Here is a 19523-nt window from a genome sequence, read left to right on the forward strand (position 1 = left end):
CCTGGCAACAAGTTTGCCCCTAGCAACAGGTATCCCCCAGCAACAAGGTTTCCCTTAGCAACAGGCTTCTTTATAAGGCAGGTTTTGGAGGAGAGGTTTGCATGTTGTGTTGCGTGAAGGCTGTCACTCTGGCCAAATGGCTGAAGAGTCATGAGACAGAATGGTTCTCTGTATACAGTTCTACTTTATTTTCATTTGACCAGTAGTTATAAAAGCTGTAGTGTCAATTCTACAATAAATACTTTAAGAAGAAATGAAAGGGGTGAGGTGTTTATTACCACACGGGAGCTCCCCAACAGATGAGCTGAACTGAGAAAGGAAATTCCTTAAGACTTTCTGGGTGACTCTGCTGACTGAGAAAGGAACGCCAAACGATTGGCAAATCGGGTTCTCCCTTAAAGAGGGATTGTGGTGAGACCCGGCAAACCGACACCCTGTGTTGTGGGTAGGTACGATTGGTCAGCCACAACACCCGATTGGTAGGTCTCTCAAAGCTGGGTGCAATCTGGCCAATGGGACGCAGCCCAAATGTTTCAAGGGACCTATTTATGCCCATGCACATGACCCTAAGCTTCCTCTTTCGGCACGTGCATTCGGAACACCCGCCCACCTCTCCCTACTTTTAGGGCTTTTGCACTTGACCTTGCTATGCTGTTGTGTGTCGTCTGTCGTTAGCACAGGGGCACAGCAGGAATTTTCCCCACTTGGCTGATTGGCTGTTGCCATTTGGGTTTCGCCTGCCACGTAGCAAATGATCACAACTTGTAAGGTTGAGAATAGGCTCTGATTCAGGTGATAGGGATGGGAGAACGCTCTCACCACCCCTATGTGAAGGGTATTTTGTTAAAGGAATCCAGGGACTTAATGGTTTGGTCAACCCTTGAGAGGGGGTTGTGCTGTGCTTGAGTCCAGGGGGACATTTGGGTAGCAGAGTTAGCCCGTTCCCGGCTTTCCGCTTATCCAGATGTTCACCCTTGGCTGACCTATGCTGGAATCCTGGGTCAGCGCTACCTGCATGGCAGGGAGCTAGTCCAACCAGAGCCTATGCAAGGTTGTGGCCTAAATTCTGCCAAAAACCAAACCAAAATTTTGAGTCATGGGTGGATTTATTTAGGGGGGAGGTTTCAGGGTCTGAAGACGCAAACTGCACTAACATAAGAAAAATGCAAAACAAAAGTGCAAGCAAGCGGGACCGACATTAAACAAGGACTTTTCCTTGCAGGGATGTTAAGGCCTGCTTGCAGGCTCAAGGGAATAAGGAGTTTGAAGGGAGCTCCGAAACCTGATGTCCATGGCTCAGTCACACCTGGCAAAAGTCGTGACTCGGTTGGGCACTGCAGTTATAGAAGAAACAAGCGGTACCTGCAACAAAAGGTTGTAGCATATCGTGCTCCTCCCTTCCCTATAGTCAGTCAACATGATGTAGTCACTGAGCATTGGGATGTCTTAGAGGAGTTTTCTCTCTTATGAGTCCCCACCCTGCCCAGAAGACCTTTGCACATCGTCAAATTTCAGGTTTCCCCCAAAATCTGCTGATACTTTTCTCCTATGCATGTGTAATACTGTTACGACTACATATAGCACTTGAAGAATGGTGGTATTTATTTCCTTTTTATCAAGGAAAATAAAGCATTTTTAAAAGTTATAACACAACAAAGAAAATATAGTTTTTTAAAAAAAGACTTGGATAATTATTATCATTTTGTTTCATTTATGAATCACTTCCCGTGTAGCATCTAGAAGTGGTTTCACAATGCAAACAGATATAAAAACAACTGCATATATAAACACTGAGTTTGTTATTGGTATATGTTGTGTATTGAGTCAAAGGATTTTATATCTGTATTATTATTGTCTGTATTTGCATTAGGGTATAGTAACTGCCTTTTGGTTCCAGAGGGTACAGCTACTATTGGTTCATTTAAGCTGCTGTATTTGGATCCTCTGTCTTATTGGTTTCCTCCAAAAGGCAGGACTGTGATTGCCTGATATTGTTCCCTCCAAAATGTATCCTTTCTAGCTAGTTCCCAGTCCCTATAAATGTAGCTCTCCCCTCCTCAGTTCTCAGTCTTGTTTGCTTTAATAAAGAAGTGTTACTACAGAACTGTCTCCAGCATATTATGTCAAGAGAGCTGAAATCACAAACCCCACGTCACAACAGTATATATGACCAGGAAAAGCTGATCTATCTTTTAACCAGACAGGCGGTGGCAATTGTGATTAAGCACTGCCTATAATAACAATAGCAGTGTCTCCAGGATAGGGAGGGATCGCACAGGTGAACAAATACCTGAAATACGTATCCAAATTCAAACCCGTGTGTTTCTCTGTCTGCATAACTGCTCTCTTTTTTTGAAGCTACGTCACGGGGTTAAATGCATTCAAGTACCGAGCAGGGAAATCTCTTTTCGAAAGGTCAAAACTTAAAATACACGGCTGAATAATCTGCCCAGTGCTTGCTCTGGGTGTGAGTCACCAGAGCATGAGTCATCCAGGGAGAAAAACAGCTGCTGGTGGAGATGAAAAGTTTATGAGAAGGCCTGGGCTCTTGAATCAGATGGTTATCGGCTGCTACGGTTACTACCTGTTTTCCCTCGGCTGGTTGCTAGGCCTTTAACTGCAACCTGACACCCACAACTGAGGTTTCTCCTGACAAGGAGGTTGTTATACGCCACCTTCCAAGCTCCACAGCAGTGTGAGATTCCAGGGAGTTCCAGACACAGTATATATGTCTCTATGATACATGGTGTCTCTATGATATATGGTTTATTTACAAATATATACAACCTGAACCTGCCATGGAGGGGTTCGGACCAACAGCATTCCTCTGCTTCCCCCAGAGCCAGAATAGCATCCTTGCATTGCAGCTCCCATTGCTCCCTCAAGGCACATCCCAGCTTCCTCTTAACTGCTGTTCTGAGCTCTAACCTTCCCTAAAACACTGGCGTTGCCTTTTTAAAGTAAACTCCTGGTTGAGGGAGGGAGGAAACCCATCCATGTGCAAACGAGATTTGCCCTTTCATCCTCTGTCTCGCTCATGTGGGAGGCTAGTCCTGATTTTGTTAGCTTTTGCCACTTGGCTTAGCAAGGTCTAGCACATGGTTCAAATATGCATTGAGTCTATCCTGAGTACACATGAGTCTGGCTATTTCCTGGTTTTACTACGCTAAGCCTTAATTAAATTCTAGCACCTACAAACCTCTATCTATATCTATCTACAGTGGTACCTCGGGTTACATACGCTTCAGGTTACAGACGCTTCAGGTTACAGACTCCACTAACCCAGAAATAGTACCTCAGGTTAAGAACTTTGCTTCAGGATGAGAACAGAAATCGTGCAGTGGCGGCAGCGGGAGGCCCCATTAGCTAAAGTGGTGCTTCAGGTTAAGAACAGTTTCAGGTTAAGAACAGACCTCCAGAATGAATTAAGTACTTAACCTGAGGTACCACTCTATCTATCTATCTATCTATCTATCTATCTATCTATCTATCTATCTATCATCTATCTATCTCTATCTATCTATCTATCTATCATCTATCTATCTATCTATCATCTCTCTCTCTCTCTCTCTCTCTCTCTCTCTCTCTATCATCTATCTATCTACAGTGGTACCTCTGGATGTGAAAGGGATCCGTTCCAGAGCCCTGTTCGCATCATGAGCAGAACGCAACCCATGACTGCACATCTGCACGTGCGCGGGTCACGATTCGCTGCATCTGTGCATGCATGTGATGTCATTCTGAGCGTCCGCGCATGTGCAAGCAGTGAAACCCGGAAGTAACCTGTTCCGTTACTTCCGGGTCGCCGTGGGACGCAACCTGAAAATATTTAACCCAAAGCGACTTTAACCCGTGGTATGACTGTATCTATATCATCTATCTATCTATCATGATATATATTATATACAAGATATAGTCTTCATTCGGCTAGTGGTGTCCCCAGAGGCCAACGATCGTGCTGCTGTGTCGGTCACCAACCTTTGCAGAGGCCAGAAGGCACAGGTATAATTTTGAAGTGCTTGCGGGTGCCAGTCACAAAAATGGCTGCCATGGCATAACACAAGGGCGGCTGCATTTAAAAAGGCGGGAAAAGTGACATGAACATAAAACGAAGAGGCTGGGCTGGTGTAAAGAAGGACTGAGCAGGAAAAGCGAACGGTCTCTGTGCCCGTACACAGAATATGCACCCCCTGTTCCCATACCTGGAAGAAAGAAGCAAGACACCGGTAGTTGGATAGCTAGGACAGTAACTTTATTTGAACATACAAAAGGAGATCTGCAGTACTCTAGTTGTGTCAGAATTGCTGGAGCTGCTCATGTCTAGGCTGAACCTATCCTGCCCTGGGCTTTGGGTGGTATGTTATTTGCCTCCTTCCAAAGCCAAGGCCTTTATGAGCAGGGAAGGAGGCTCTCCCAACTCACTGCCTCCCAGGGCCGTCTTACCCATAGGTGCTAGGGGTGCGGGGCACCTGGACGCTGGGCTCTCAGGGGCGCCAAGCCAAGAGTCCAGGGCCCAAGAGTTGAGTCCAGGGAAGAGCCTGCCCGTCGGTCGGAGCGCCGTGGCAGGCTCTTCTGCTACAGGCGGCTCTGTGCGGCAAGTTTGGGGGCGACCGAGCCAGCGAGACCCTGAGGCAGCTGGCCAGCTCCACTCTCCTGCAGGCCTGGGACTGGGCAAATGGGCACCCAGGCACCACATATGCTTAAGACAGCCCTGCTGCCTCCCCAAGTCCCGCGGCTTTAGGTGTGTGCACTGGTTAAACCCCAAAGGGAGTCCTTTCCCTTCCCCCAAGGGTCCCACAGTCCTTGGGAATCGTCTACGGTTGAGCCCTTATTCAAAAAGGCCTCATAAAAATTCACCAGTATTTTAGTGCAAATTTATCCTTATACACATTTTTTGTATGCAGTTTTGCCTTATACACACACTTTTTGCAAAGCTGTTTTCCCTAGTGCATTTTCGTATGTACATTTATATGCAGTTTAGTCCACGCTTTAGCCTGGTGTATGCACTTTTGCACACACTGCTTGGCTAGAGAGCTGCACTGCAAAGAATTTGGAGAAGTGCTCATTTTGAAGGATGCTTTGCTTTGTGTGTTGCTCTGGAAAGTGCAGATTTAAATGCCAGCTGAATCCAACCTCTCCTCCTTCACTATTACAGGCTGCACGCAGAGTTCTCTTAGGCTTAAGCCTCATGCCCTATGTTCCCTTTGCAGCAGGCTCCATCTGATTATTGGTTGAAAAATTTCTTCCTTGCAGGTTTTTTGCTTTTTGCTTAATGGAAAATTTCATCAGAGATTCTAATCAAGAGCACAAGAGAAGTGTGCTCTTCCAACTGCTCTGTTGCCCCCAGATAAAGGAACAACTGATGTAAGGCAAGTTTTTTATTTTATTTAGGATCAATTTTGCAAGTTTTACAACTGTCCTTTCATATATTTTACAAAATAAGCTATATATTCTGTGGGCTTCCTCTGCCTTAGAGAGGCCTTTAAAGCTTCTATACACCCTGAGTTCAGTGATCTTAAGGCTCACAGTAGATGAGTCCATTTCTCCTATTAATTGACTGAGGAGGTGAGGCGAATGCATTTAAGTACAGAATGCTTCTTGACTTGAGAATCCACAAGATGACTAGCTCCAAAACACTGTGACCTCTATGATGTTTATATTATCGCAAGTGGGGCAGAGAGACCAAATGTAGCCTTACCACATATTAAAACTATGCACTGCTTGTTAAAAACATGTTCAGAAAAGCAACCGGCTCTTCACCAGGAAAATTGTCCTTTAGCCAGTGGGCCAAACTAGACAGGATCCTAAATTTGTCTTTGCATTTAATGTGCACATTTTTAAAAAGTGCAGCCATTGGAGGCAGGGTGAGGACTGATAATTAGTTATTTAGTTATTTATTACCCATCCTTCACCCCAAAGTCCCAGGCACAGCAGGAGGCAAAGACAATTTAACTCTTTCTTCCTTTGGTACAGTTGTGACCAAAAAACCCCAACTAACTCCTCTGAAGCTACTATTTGCGTTGGAGGGAAACTCCCACTGGTGAAGGGAATAGGCAGGGAGTATATTGACAGTTGGAAGGCAACGCCTGGAGGGGAGGAGGAAGAATGCAGCTGGAGCAAACAAGATATGCAGGCTTGACGGATAAGCGAAAGGAGTGCACTGGCGAAACGCTCTAGCAACGCCCAATGAAGCAATAAGGCAGATCAGGGAATATGATATGATGAGTTACTGGTGGTGGGGTGGTCGGGAGGTGCTGCAGGGGTAGAAATATTGCTTGCTTACGTGTATTAGGGGCCGCCAGCCTTTGGAAGCAATTCCGCTGGTTGCCTCTGCGCAGATCACAATAAACCTTTTTCTCCGAAGGAACTGAATCCCTGGTGCTTTCTTGTCTCCTCTACGTCCTGGGTAAGCGGGCAAATGGATCCCAAGTAATTAAGGCTTCACTGGTGCCAATGCAAATTTCAAGGGTAATTGCGCCTTTGAAGGAGTAATTTTCATGGGGGGCAGTTGCAGGGGAGAAAAGGGCAAAATTCTCCCTCTGCACCTCCTTGAGATCCTGATAATTGTCTGCCACACTCCAATGGCTTTTATGTGCATTTTTAAAATGTGCATCAATCGTGAAGATGCATTTAATGTCGTGTCTATCTTGGTTCTGTTTATTTTACAGCTTAAAGGCCACTAGAGCGGCTTTTAATCGTTTTTTTAAAAAGCCCAGCTCAAGCCTTGGTTTATGCAAGCTGTTTATACAAGGTAAGCTTCTCCAAGTATGCTGCTTATTCTTAAACCGCAAAAAGCAGTAAAATCCCAAGTACATCGACTTGCAGCTTGAACTAGGAGTAGACCAAGTTAATAAAATGGTCGTGTTGATGTTAATAGCTTCCTGGTATGCATTAGGTCATATGCATGGATATGTATAAAAAACGCAGCACTTCATTAATGGCCTTTGTTTAAACCTCCAGTATCAAATCAGAGAAATGGAAGCAGTACCTGTATACTGTGGGTACAATGTATTCTAAACAGAGAAGGCAACTGATCAAGGAAGGTTCAACCGAATTCTTCATTTCTCCAAAGAACTGCTGCTTTCTTAAAACTCTGTTTGTTGGTGGTTATTCATAGAAGATGGGAGTGGGATGATTGTACAAATGCATGATCACTAAGGAAAAAGGTAAACATTCTTCATCTTCCCCGTTGCATCCTGGAAGCAAAAGGGGAATGTTTTGGACTTCTTATGTAAATGTTTGTATCAGGGATTGCGCACATGGCATTCACGGCTGCAGTAGCACCCTTGAGGGCTTCCCCCGGCTGCTACAAAGCCTCTGAGCACACAACCCCCCATTGCCCCTTTGAGGCGGTGGGGGTGGCTACCATTTTGCTCCTTTGAAAAGTACATAGAGCTTTGAAAAGTACATAGGAGGAAGTTGGAAAAGTGACAGTCTTTCCCACTTCCTCTTTCAGCTCTATGCCCCTTTCAAGGCTCAGATTAATTATACACAAACCAGCTTTGATCTGGATCTCTTGGAAAAGCAAGTTTTGGGTGTGCCTTCTCTTTTTGTGGGGCTGGGCTGATCTGGGGGAATAGGGAAAGAAGTGGCCAAGACTTATGGCCTTTACTCAAAACTACAAATGCGGCCACAGACCTACTCTCTGCTGTCTGTCGTTTCCACAATTGCCACCTTCTGCTAATTGACTCAGGTCAGCATTAAACTGCTGCGATTCTACACTGATGGGTGGATGATTGTGTCATCAGAGAATACTCCTGGGTGCCTTTGCAGGACATAAGCGGGGGGGTTTTTTTGCTCCATAGCAGACTGAATAGGGTTTCCTGGGGAGAATCATCTACCTGGTGCCGTGGGAAAAGGGGGGAAAGTTCATAGAATCATGGAAGGGACCAGAGATTCATTTAGTCCAACCCCCTGCAATGCAGGAATCTCAGCTAAAGCATCTGTGACAGTGCTTGTTATCCGTTTGGCCCACATACCACTAATTGTAGTGCAGAGGTTTTTTTAATTTGTGGTGCCTGGTTTAAAAGGAGACTTGCATGGGCACTTGCATGATTAGGTTAACCCATACTAATCTGCAGATTAGGCAGATATAAGAGAACAGGGATACAGGAGTGAGTGGTATTGCCTGAGGTCCTGCCTTCAAGGCTTGGATGCCAGTTAAAATGATCAAACAACCCTAAGATAAATCTGCCAAGTAGGAATTTTGCCTCCTTCATGGATCACTGCCTTGCCATGTCAAAGGGGCTTGAATAACTCAGAGAAGCTATGAGCTATGCCATTCAGGGCCACCCAAGATGGACAGGTCATAGTGGAGAGTTTTGACCAAACGTGATCCACCTGGAGCAGGAACCAGCAAGCCACTCCAGTATCCCTGCCAAGAAAACTCCATGGACAAAGAGTGCCTGGCGTGCTCTGGTCCATGGGGTCACAAAGAGCTGGACACGACTAAACGACTAAACAAAAACAACAGGAATTTTGCACATACTCTGGGTGCAGGTATAGGGCAAGGTCCTCCAGGTATTGCTAGATTGCAACTCCCATCATTCCTGACTTTTGGACATGCTAGCTGAGGTTGATGGGAGTTAGAACCCAACAACATCTCAAAGGGCCACACTGGGCAAAAGGGTTATCTGTATCCAACTTGTGTAGACACGAAGTGCAACCAGCATCAAACACCTGGCCGTGACTAATGGAAGGTTTGGTTGTGGGTGGTTCTTTCAGTGGTGCTGGGGTTACTAGATGAAAGGCGGTAGCAATACAAACGTGAAATGAGACAAGGTAGGGCTGGCTTTTGGTTTCAGTTATTTATCATAGGGCTGCACAACGGATCAGGGCCAAGAAGGGAGTAAGGCAGTCAAAGACCAGGCATACAGCGTACCTCCCTAAGAACACTTATGGTTCCAGTCATTTGCTCCTAGACACAAGAGCTTTAAATATATTGGGTTGCATCCCATTGCATTATTCTCAGAGTAAACCCAATGAAACAAATGGACTGATTTTTTTTCAGAGTAGACCCACTGAAATAAATGCCTACTGATTGTGGTGTATCAACTCTATGACTTAGTCCGATGCAACTCATATTGTATATCTCAACATATAAACATTCGCCAAGGAAAAATTCTAAACGTTGACAAGGCAGATAGTTGGAATTGCTGCTTGGCAGTGGAACGCCTTTCGTGGACTGGATCAAGACTCCTGGCACCTTGGTCCTTGGACATATCTGCCATAGAGACTTAAAGCATTTTAACATTTCTCCCCAATGATTGCTGGGGATTGTAGTTCTCTGAAGAGGACTACTGATCTTAGCACCCTCACCTAGGATTCTTTGGAGAAACCCTCAGCGTTTAAGCCAATACGGGTTTGTACTGTAGATGCACTCCCAAAGAAATGTTCCAGAACGCCTTCTTGCAATGGAGGGATTTGAAGAAAACACTGTAATGTCACGGTAACATCATGGCTTTCGGATGTGTTCTATTGAGCCTTCCTCTTGTCCATCCCAAGCGCTTAGTTAACGGAACAGAAATTATTTCTTTTCACTTTAATTAAAGCAATGTAACTGTATTTTTGTTGTTGTTTATTTAAAGAAAGACCAGTTCATTTTTTTAAAAAAAGAAAGAAAGTGATCAGAACCTTATTCCTAAATGCTTAATTTGTAAACCTCATTCATCTCAGTGGAATTTACTTCTAAGTGTGCATACGTCTGAAGTGTCAAAATATGTGTGCACGCTAGTGGGAGTGTGAAAGAGAGTGAGAGAACAAGAGAGCTCCCTGGCACCAGTAGAACCAGTAATTAAAGTCTTTAATTGTGCGGCTTCTCAAACCATATTTTACGTCTTTTCCTTTCAATGGTTGAGTTGGCCTCCGTGGATGGGGTTAAATAGCATCTGCTCAAAATGCCGGTTTTCCCCAGTTAACCAAAAAGAAAAAAAATGGTCAAGATGTATCTACTTTTGTAGCTGCTGCAAAAGTGTCAATTACGACTGAAGAAGAATTGCGGGGGGGGGGAGGGAGGTGGGGTGTAGATAGAACTGATATGGCTTTCACTGGACTGCCAGCTTGCAGGAGGAGTGTGCCCCCCTCCAATTTTCTTTTTTCAGAGAGAAGTCCTTTGTTCCTGTTTTGGCTCAATACACAGTTTCTCCCCAAGTTTCCGGATGAGTTCTGCCAGGTCTTCTGTGTTCTGTGATTTTTCTTCAAGGAGCTCGTAACGGAGGCTTGAGATGTCCTGTTTAATTTCTTTCAGCTCACCTATAAGAGAGGGAGAGAAGATCAAGGGCTTACTAGAAGAAAAAGGAGAAGCTGGGAAGGGGGAGGGGGACAACATTACAAAGAGCCCTGATGAATCAGACCCAAAGGCTCATAAATAAAACCTTACAACCCCCTGGAGCAGAGGGAATTGGCTGGCCTCAAACAGGGTTCTGCCACCATTACCTCTAGCTCCCCCTCAGGACGCCAATGATTATATATATATATTTGTTCTTGGGAGAGTTATAACCTAGAAGCCACGGCAGCTGTTATGCTAGGGTACGCCGCAAATCAAAACAGAAGCATTGTAGCAAAGGTGCCATTTAAGTATGGGGTGGGGGAACCCAACAACTTTGGCTAGCCTTTTAATTCTGCTACCCGATATTCCAAACGACATCCATTTTGGAAGCCTACCTTCATTGACTTCATCACTTTCTTTGTCCACCTGAGCTTTCAGTACGTATCGCTTGATAAGACGTTTCATAATTTTCTGGGAAAGAGAAGCAGAAAAGCCTTTCAGATACAGTATTGGCTTGTGCATCCTGATCCTAGACAGCGGTAGTGGCACATGGGGTGAGGCACAGTTGTGTCTGACGTAGACCCATAGGGTGGCCGTATTTTGAAAAGCAAAAAAGAGGACACATTTGCTGACTTCTGTGGGGGATCTCTAGGACGACTCTCATTTTCCATGCCCATGAAAAAGAGGGCATGTCCGGGAAAAAGAGGACATATGGCAGCCTTGTCGCTGGCACTGAGGCAGCTTACCCAGATGAGGGCAGAACAGGGGAGGCAGCACAGCTAGATAATCCTTTAGGGAAGTCTCAGAAGAGGAAGACTCAGAGCCAGGGGAGTGGTGGTGAGAGAGAGGAGACAGGTCAGAGGATGAAAGGAGGAAGCAGAATGGTTGGATGCTGAACAAGCAACAGGCTTGAGTGAGAGAGAGGAGAAGAAGAAGAGGGCTGTGGATAATCCTTCTCTGTTTGGCTGTCAAGTTCTTTACAGTTACTGTACTCTGTTAGCATCCAGATCCTACCTGATACTTCCTTTGAGGGTTCCTTAAGCTGTTTAAGTTGAGGTCATCTGAGCTTCTTATACTTGATTCCTTACTTTGACCTAGCTGAAAAACAGAAAGAAAAAAGTACTAAGTGAGGATTGCTTAATAAATCTCTTCTTCCCCCTTTCCCTTCTTACCACATATTTCATTAGAATACTGTACTCCCTCAGCATCGCTCCTATGCACAAGAGAGAGGATTTGGAGATATTTTGGATAAAATAACTCTTAATGGGGGAAGCTGCTGGGGAGAAAATGAAATGTAAATGTTTGCTGAAGAAATGAATGTCTTCAATGAATGTTTAAGGCCACATTCACACCATTCACTATAAACAATCATGGCTTGCCCCAAAGAATTCTGGGAGCTATGGTTTGTTAAAGGTGCTGAGAGTTGTTCTCCTCACAGAGCTACGATTTCCAGAGTGGTTTAGACAACCAATCCGTCTCCACAGGGAACTACAGCCCCCATAACTCTTTGGAGGAAGCCCTGAGTGACGTCATAGTTATTTAAATGTGTGGCGTGAATGGGGCCCAACTGCGTGCTTCAACAGCAGGCATTACAGAAATCCCATTACTCCAAGACCAACATGGTAATCCAAAGGACTGGTTAAGGGGGAACAGAAAGGATTGCTCAACCCCTCCACCACCAATTCACTGGAAGAAAGCTTTTAAATTTTATAAGTAGCCTACAATGAAGATGGAATCATGCAGGTCATAGAGGGCTGGGGCATCCTTTCTTCCGCAGCATCCCAAAAGCACAGATCCCTTGGAGCAAAGTTACCTAGTAAAATGTTTTTTGAGGGCTAGCAACTTTTGTGGGTTTATTTACAAGGCTGCCTTGAGATTTTTGCAGTGCAGCTTTCAGGAAGTCAAGTGCCTGTGGGGCCATATGCAAGAATTCGTTTCTTCTAATTGTGGAAAATCTTCTTTTTAATTACACTACTAACATGAGCAGACAGTTCTCACAAAACATTTGCTTGGACCGGTTAAGACTTGTTACAGCAATGTCTGGACCGATTCCTGGATTTCAGTTGTGTAAGCAAGCCATACCAAGATAACTTTATGTTGCATTTCAGAATGTGACCACTTGGTGGCAAGCGGTGCTCGGCTTCTAAAGAAGCCTTTTATTCTCTCACAGGAGCTGGAAGGATGCAGCGAAGGTTTATATCAGCAGAACTGGACGGGTAAGTAATAGCCATTTATTTTACCGGCAGGAGTGAATCATCGGATTTGGGGAGCTGATAAACATTCTCTGTGAAGATGCAGAAACGCTCAGGCTGAGCTCTTATTAGAACATCTACACATCCTAACTATTGACTTTAGCCTTTTTTCCTGAAAAGGTGAGGGGGGCGGGAATCAGACAGCAGAGAATAAGAGTTTTTATGGAGCTTATCTTCCTCTGGTTCTCATCCCCTGCCCTTCTCTATTACTTTGGGTTGTACGCATGAGCAGAATGACTTTCATGAGCGCAACAGAACTTCTTCTCCATCTCTTCCTCCTGTGCAACCTGCAAATCTGCTGCGAGAGCTCCCCTAAGTCTCTGGAGCACATTTGAGGCAAGTGCTGCTGGTGGTGGTAGGAGAAGTTCCACTGCACTTGCATAAGTTTGCAGGCGTTTTCCTGCTCATGCAATGACTTAGGGGGATTCAACCCTAAGCCCCCTGGATGGTTAAGTCCAGTCAAATTCGACTATAGACTATGGAGTTTGACAGCGATACACTGCCCAAAGATTTCCCTGCTTACGGAATGTCCTTTTACTACGCCTATTTATAGGGTAGGCGTGTGTCCCAACATTACAGAGTCTTCTTTTGGAAGAGCTGTCAGGGGGCAGTCATCTAGTTGAAGGGCTGTCCACCTCAGTTCTGTTTCAAAAATGAAGAACCATCAGAAGGCAAAGCAAGGCCCTTGAAATTGCATTCTATTTCCCTTATAGTCATTATTTCCAAAATTGCATGTATATACCACCTTCTGATTTCTGTGTTTTTGCTGATGCATACATGGCCACCCTACCTAATTAGGAGTCTCCTCCCAATTGTATAAGTTGCAGGTATGAAATAGATATATGTTAACATGGGCAAAAAGGATGCCCTTGTCACTCGATCTAAGATTTTCTTAGCAGAAATTGCTATCCTGCTGATGTGGACAGTAACCCTGAACCTTCAGTATTCTACATAATTTTACTTTCCACTTAGTGGCAGAAATGATGGAAAGTTGCACAGATAAACTCCTCTTCAAGTTAGTTGGGGGAAGGGATCTAGAGGTTAAATGTGTATGTCCATACAGATATGAATGCATGTTGTCAAGAGCAGATCTCCTGTCAGCCCTGCAATACTGTGGTCTAAACCACTGAGCCCCTTGGGCTTGCCAATCGGAAGGTCAGTGGTTTGAAATCCCTGTGACGGGGTGAGCTCCCGTTGCTCTGTCCCAGGCTCCTGCCAACCTAGCAGTTCAAAAGCATGCCAGTGCAAGTAGATAAATAGGTACCGCAGCGGCGGGAAGGTAAATGGCGTTCCCATGCACTCTGGCACTCGTCATGGTCCTCCATGCGCCAGTAGCGGTTTAGTCATGCTGGCCACATGACCCGGAAAGCTGCCTGTGGACAAACGCTGGCTCCCTCGGCCTGAAAGGGAGACGAGCGCCGCAACCCCATAGTCACCATTGACTGGACTTAACCGTCCAGGGGTCCTTTACCTTTACCTTACTCTTGGGTAATATGCACATTCCAATCCATAACTAGTAAAATGAGTCAGCAGGCAGTGCTGTTCTCTGGGATATCTGTTTGTGTGTTCAAAGCTAAGCCCACAGACATTCCTTCCTGCACATATAACCATTGGTTTAGGTTCCACATTTCCACCACAATGGACACTGAATCAGAGGCAATTCACCCTCCAGACTTCAAAACTGTAATCAAGAGAAACGAAGGATGCTCTCTACCAAGAACCCCCCTGGCAGCATTTGCAAACTCAAGACTGCATTTAGAAACCCTGCGGCCAGCAGAGCCAGGCTGGGCTAGGTGTTTGGACACCTCCACACTCCCTCCAGCATAGCAGATCCAGAATTTGGATTGCTCTGCCCGTTTCTAAAATTGCAGCCATCAAATTAACGTTGTAGGTTAGGGAATTTCTACCAGAAACCCTTGAGAGAAAACAACCATTTTATTTAGTGGTGCAGGTCTGGCACGAATTGCCCTCCTCCAATGGAGTCATGCATTGCATAAAGTTGTTTACAATTCCATAATTCGGCGGGTTTACTCCATTGCAAAGTTACCTTATTCATCTCAGCGTCTTCCTGGAAACCTTTTCTATTGCAAAACAACAACTTAAAAACCCACTTCTTTATTCTGAGCGAGAAGTAAATCAGAGATTTGGGGCTAGGCACTAGGTTGAACGGCACCGGGAGCGTTCTGCCCTCCTCAAAATAGGAGAACCACAGTTTTGCTCTTGCAAACTTCCATTCCACATCAGCATCATCCTGGAAGGCAGAGAAAAGAGTTAAGCAGTGGTCTTGTGAAATGATACGCAAAAGTTGTTTTGCTGGATGCTCAGGCTCCAGCTAGACGCTGAACTAAACTGCAGGAAATAACAGTAACACTACTTCATAGGAAGAGCTCGCCTGGATCAGATAACGGGTGGATTGAGGTTCTACTTGTGTTCAGCCCATTTCTGACTGTGATCAGCTAAGTGGTTGGAAGAAGCTCACTGGCAGGTCATGATTCTAAGGAATTTGACTTGGACGCAGTCTAATGTAGTTGAACTTAGGCTCCATTGATATCTGTAGGACAAATTAATACTGACTTAGCTCAAGTCCTGTTGAAATAATGGCACTTTTAAGCAACTCGGGGTTGTAACCAGTGCTAGTCCTACTGAGAGTTTGTTTTTTGATCATGAAATTATATTTGTTCTGAAAAATTGTACTGATTTAATAAAGCAGGGATGGAATACCTGTGGCCCTCCAGATGCCACTGGACTATATATACTTATATACTTTGACCACTGCCCATGCTGGCTGGGGCTGAGGGGAGCTGGGAGCCCGACCACATCATTACTCAATGATGACTGAGTAAGCTAAAGGTAGTTCAAAAGAGCATTATTACCTCAATCTCTTGGAATGAGCTGTTGATCATCGCGATAAGCATGTTCAACAGAACAATAACCATGGTGACGTTATAAACCCCATAAAGGACATAACCAATGTTCTCAATAAATTTGTGCCTATAGTTTATGACAACTGATTTCACTTCTGAGAGTCCAAATATTGCCCAGAACAAAGTCTTGAAGCTTTCTTCCACTCTGAAAGAAAGAAAAATAAATCCCAGAAACATGAACATACAGTGGAGTAAAATATCTGTAAAAGCTGAGTATGGGACCATCCATACTGACTATTACTGCTGAATCAGAGCAAACATCAATCAGATTTTCTCCAGATTGCTGTTTGCTCTGATATATCGCTTAAGACCAGGTTTTCCTGGAGAAAGAGGCAGGGCAAGGGCAAAACCACTCAGACCATGCCTAGAAAGCGCAAGAGAAGCGGAAAACCTCAGACCCATGCTTTCTAGGCATGGGACAAGCCCTATGTTGGCACCAACTTGCCTCCAATTCATGATCATAGAATCAAAGTTGGAAGGACCCTCAAGGGTCATCTAGTCCAACCCCTTGCAATGCAGGAATCTCAGCTAAAGCATCCATGACAGATGGCTCTGCTTAAAAGCCTCCAAGGAAGGAGAGTCCACAACCTCCCGAGGGAGACTGTTCCACTGTCAAACAGCTCTTACTGTCAGAAAATTCTTCCTGATGTTTAGTTGGAATCTCCTTTCTTGTAACTTGAATCCATTGGTATGGATCCTACCCTCCAGAGCAAGTGAAAAGAAGTGTGCTCCAACATCCATGTGACAGCCCTTGAAGATGGCTATCATATCTCCTCTCACTCTCCTCTTTTCCTGGCTAAACACACCAGCTCCATCAACCGTTCCTCGTTAGGCTTGGTTACTAGACCCTTGATCATCTTGGTTGCCCTCCTCTGCACATGTTAATGGCGCAGGAAAATCAGACATGTCATGATAATTTTAAAAATGTCCACATTTTAAATGTTCAAACAGGGCATGATCAACCTCTGCTTTGCACAAAAACCATCAGGGAGAACGTGCAATGGAAGTAGCTGCAGTCGATATATACTTTAGCATGCACAAGCATAATTTAAATTTTAATGGACCTAGTGACATATATGGACACTAGCAACTAAACTATGCAGCACTGACTAAAGATGTCTACATCACACTCTTGTTATGCACAAACAGACCTTGTCCTAATACATCTCGCATAGGAGGAGTGCATTATGTATTTATGCAAACTAAATAATATAAAAGAGGACCTAATCTATAATTCAAAGCAGGTGCTTCTATTTGCTGGTTGTTGCGGCTGTTCAGAGCTACCATAGCCGCTGCTTTTGGGAGTGACATCTGAACTGATCCTGGTAGTCCGTAGTAGAAATCAAAAGATTGCCCCAAAGGGATAACCAGCACTTTCATTGAATGCGCCAATCACCATGAATCCATTAACATGGAAGTGCCTTTAGAATTACTTTATAGTAAATGTGCTTGGCATTTAGATGCATCACTACTGCTAGCTTAGGAAAGATGGTTGGTAAATCAATATTTAAGAATTGCAGACCATAGCTAACCATGGCCATAGTTTGGATACTTAACATTACAACAGCGAATGTGCTTAAATCCGACCGATTGCCTTCCAAGAAAATCATCTACACTTACTACAGCAAAAGCAGATTTCAACATTTACTTACGTAGTGAAGGCTTCGTTTTGCTTTGCCCCCAGGTAGTAAGAGTAGAGATTAAACATTCCTATCATGAAGGCCACAAAAACCATGATAAATATGACCATGAACTTGAATATGTCTTTCACAGTTCTGCCAAGCGATATCTGTAGAGGTCCGAAGCTTTCATTGGCGGGCAGAATATAGGCGATTCTTGAGAAGCTTAAGACCACAGCAATTGCATACAGGCCTTCAGATATGATCTGAGGGTCGGATGGATCCCAGTCTATTCTTGCTGTAAAAAAACAACAAAAGAAAACCCACAAGAACATCTGTTTAATGTTTTGATATATGTTCCATATTTAGCTGCCCAAACGTCAAGCCAATGTATGGAGATCTTGCTGTGCATCCCCTTGCGATCAGAAGTAAAGCGCTTGTGAACAAGAGAGAGAAGCACCATTCAGAGGGATGTCAACACAGAGAGACAACAACAAAATGGCTGCTGCTTTTCGGGCAAATTTGTGACATTACCCACATGCCGTTTCTGTGGCTATTAATGTATGAACTGCAGCCCCTAGTTAGGGTTGGGCAATATTAACTTTTCAACATTGCAATGTATCACCAGTCAAACATTGAAATATAGTGACACATTGCAATGTTGAAAAGCGGAGGGAGGAACAAACTGCACCGGGCCTGGTCCCGTCAGGCACTGGGGTGAAATCTCCTCAGCTCCCTCAGTGGGAGTGGCAGTGGATTCACCCTGGCTAGGGTGAATGCCAGCTCATTCCTCCATGAGCTGGGTGCTAGAGGGAGTCCCTCTGCTGTTAGTGCCTGGCGCACCGAGGGAAAAACAAGACTCAGGAGAAGGCGCCATCATGCTCTGGCCTTCAAATCGGTCCTGGACAATGTATTGATACATCATTGCCCAGGCTCACTCCTAGTAATGGTTTTGCATACAGCTGTATTTTCCCCTCTGGTTTTTGACATTTCAGTGTCTCGTTCTTCTTCTTATTTTTTTTAAAATGTTGTTTCATTTAATTTTATGACTATGCAGTTATCTGGCTTTACATTAAGAGTAATATAAAAAAAGGAGAGAGGCGAAATAAACAAATGAACAATTCTGTTCACAGTTATATTTTTATTAATCATTCTTTCTTCACTTTGAAATACAGGTAACTTGGCAAAATAAGAATAAATAAATAGAAAGGGAGTGGAAAGGGGGTGGTCATCTAGGAAACAAGACTTTGGGGATCCCACTCATAATTGAACCCAATGCGTTTTGACTATATGCAAATTTGGCTTATGTGCTACCCCTAGAACATAACCCCTGTGTAAGTTGAGAGTCACCTCTATTACAAAACAACAACAACAACATACAAACTGCATTGTGAAAGATAGAATCATAGAACTGTAGAATAGGGAAGGACCCCGAGAGTCATCTAGTCCAGCCCCCTGCAATGCAGGAATCTCAACTGAAGCATCCATGACAGATGGCCATTCAACCTCTGCTTAAAAACCTCCAATGAAACTAAAAACCTAAAGCTCTCAAACTCATCCATTGCAACTACAGTGGGTTCAGAATTATATTGCTTAGGAAGTGAAGAGCAGATCCTCCACTGTTATAAATTGCCATTGCTTCCTAGAAACTGGTGGTGGAGCCTGAAATCCTATACAGTGGTAACTCAGGTTATATACGCTTCAGGTTACATACGCTTCAGGTTACAGACTCTGCTAACCCAGAAATAGTGCTTCAGGTTAAGAACTTTGCTTCAGGATGAGAACAGAAATTGTGCTCTGGCGGCGTGGCAGCAGCAGGAGGCCCCATTAGCTAAAGTGGTGGTTCAGGTTAAAAACAGTTTCAGGTTAAGTACGGACCTCAGGAACGAATTAAGTACTTAACCCGAGGTACCACTGTACACGCTTATCTGAGAGAAAGTCCTGCTGAACTCTGTGAGGCTTACTTCTGAGTAGATATGCAGAGGACTGCGCTGGCTATTGCTTTTCCGTCCAGCACACATCACTTTATCTCACTGTGACAACTCCTGGTTGTTCATAACCTCTCGATTTTACGTGAAGAAACTAGTTATACAGTAAGGGGGGTGTATAAACCGCAGCTAAAAATGCACATTCCCGTTTCTTCATTTGAATTACAACCTGCTCTATAAGCCCAGAGCAACTTACAGCACTCTTTCTACATATTAATAGTTATGTTCCCAAAAGGGTTCACAATATAAGGAAATCAAATGGTTTAAGGATAAAAAATAAGCTAAATAATTAAAAAAATATATTTTTTAATAAAAATAATGATGTTGATGTTGTAAACATAAAAAACTGATGTGTTTATGTATATCTATATAACATTACAACCACATCAGTCCATACAGCCGTCCAAAGGATAGCGTGATTCCCATCAGGGCATTTTCTTCAAGCAGAAGAAAATTATTTTTATAGGATATTT

General features: G+C 44.2%; 1 protein-coding gene across 1 annotated transcript in view; it reads right to left on the reverse strand.

Annotated features, from left to right (window-relative positions):
• Positions 1–9560: 9560 nt before the first annotated feature.
• The window catches only part of TRPC6 (transient receptor potential cation channel subfamily C member 6), a 68308-nt gene continuing 58345 nt past the window's right edge, over positions 9561–19523 (reverse strand). Inside the window, exons 7-12 of the mRNA XM_053385678.1 lie at positions 17096–17360; positions 15393–15588; positions 14567–14770; positions 11282–11365; positions 10663–10738; positions 9561–10251 (exon numbers count right to left, since the gene is read on the reverse strand). Coding sequence (XP_053241653.1) covers positions 10097–10251; positions 10663–10738; positions 11282–11365; positions 14567–14770; positions 15393–15588; positions 17096–17360 — 980 coding nt within the window. The 3' untranslated portion in view covers positions 9561–10096. The remainder of the gene's footprint in view (positions 10252–10662; positions 10739–11281; positions 11366–14566; positions 14771–15392; positions 15589–17095; positions 17361–19523) is intronic.

Source organism: Podarcis raffonei, chromosome 4 (genome assembly GCF_027172205.1).
Source record: "Podarcis raffonei isolate rPodRaf1 chromosome 4, rPodRaf1.pri, whole genome shotgun sequence".
In the NCBI taxonomy this organism is placed as follows: domain Eukaryota; kingdom Metazoa; phylum Chordata; class Lepidosauria; order Squamata; family Lacertidae; genus Podarcis; species Podarcis raffonei.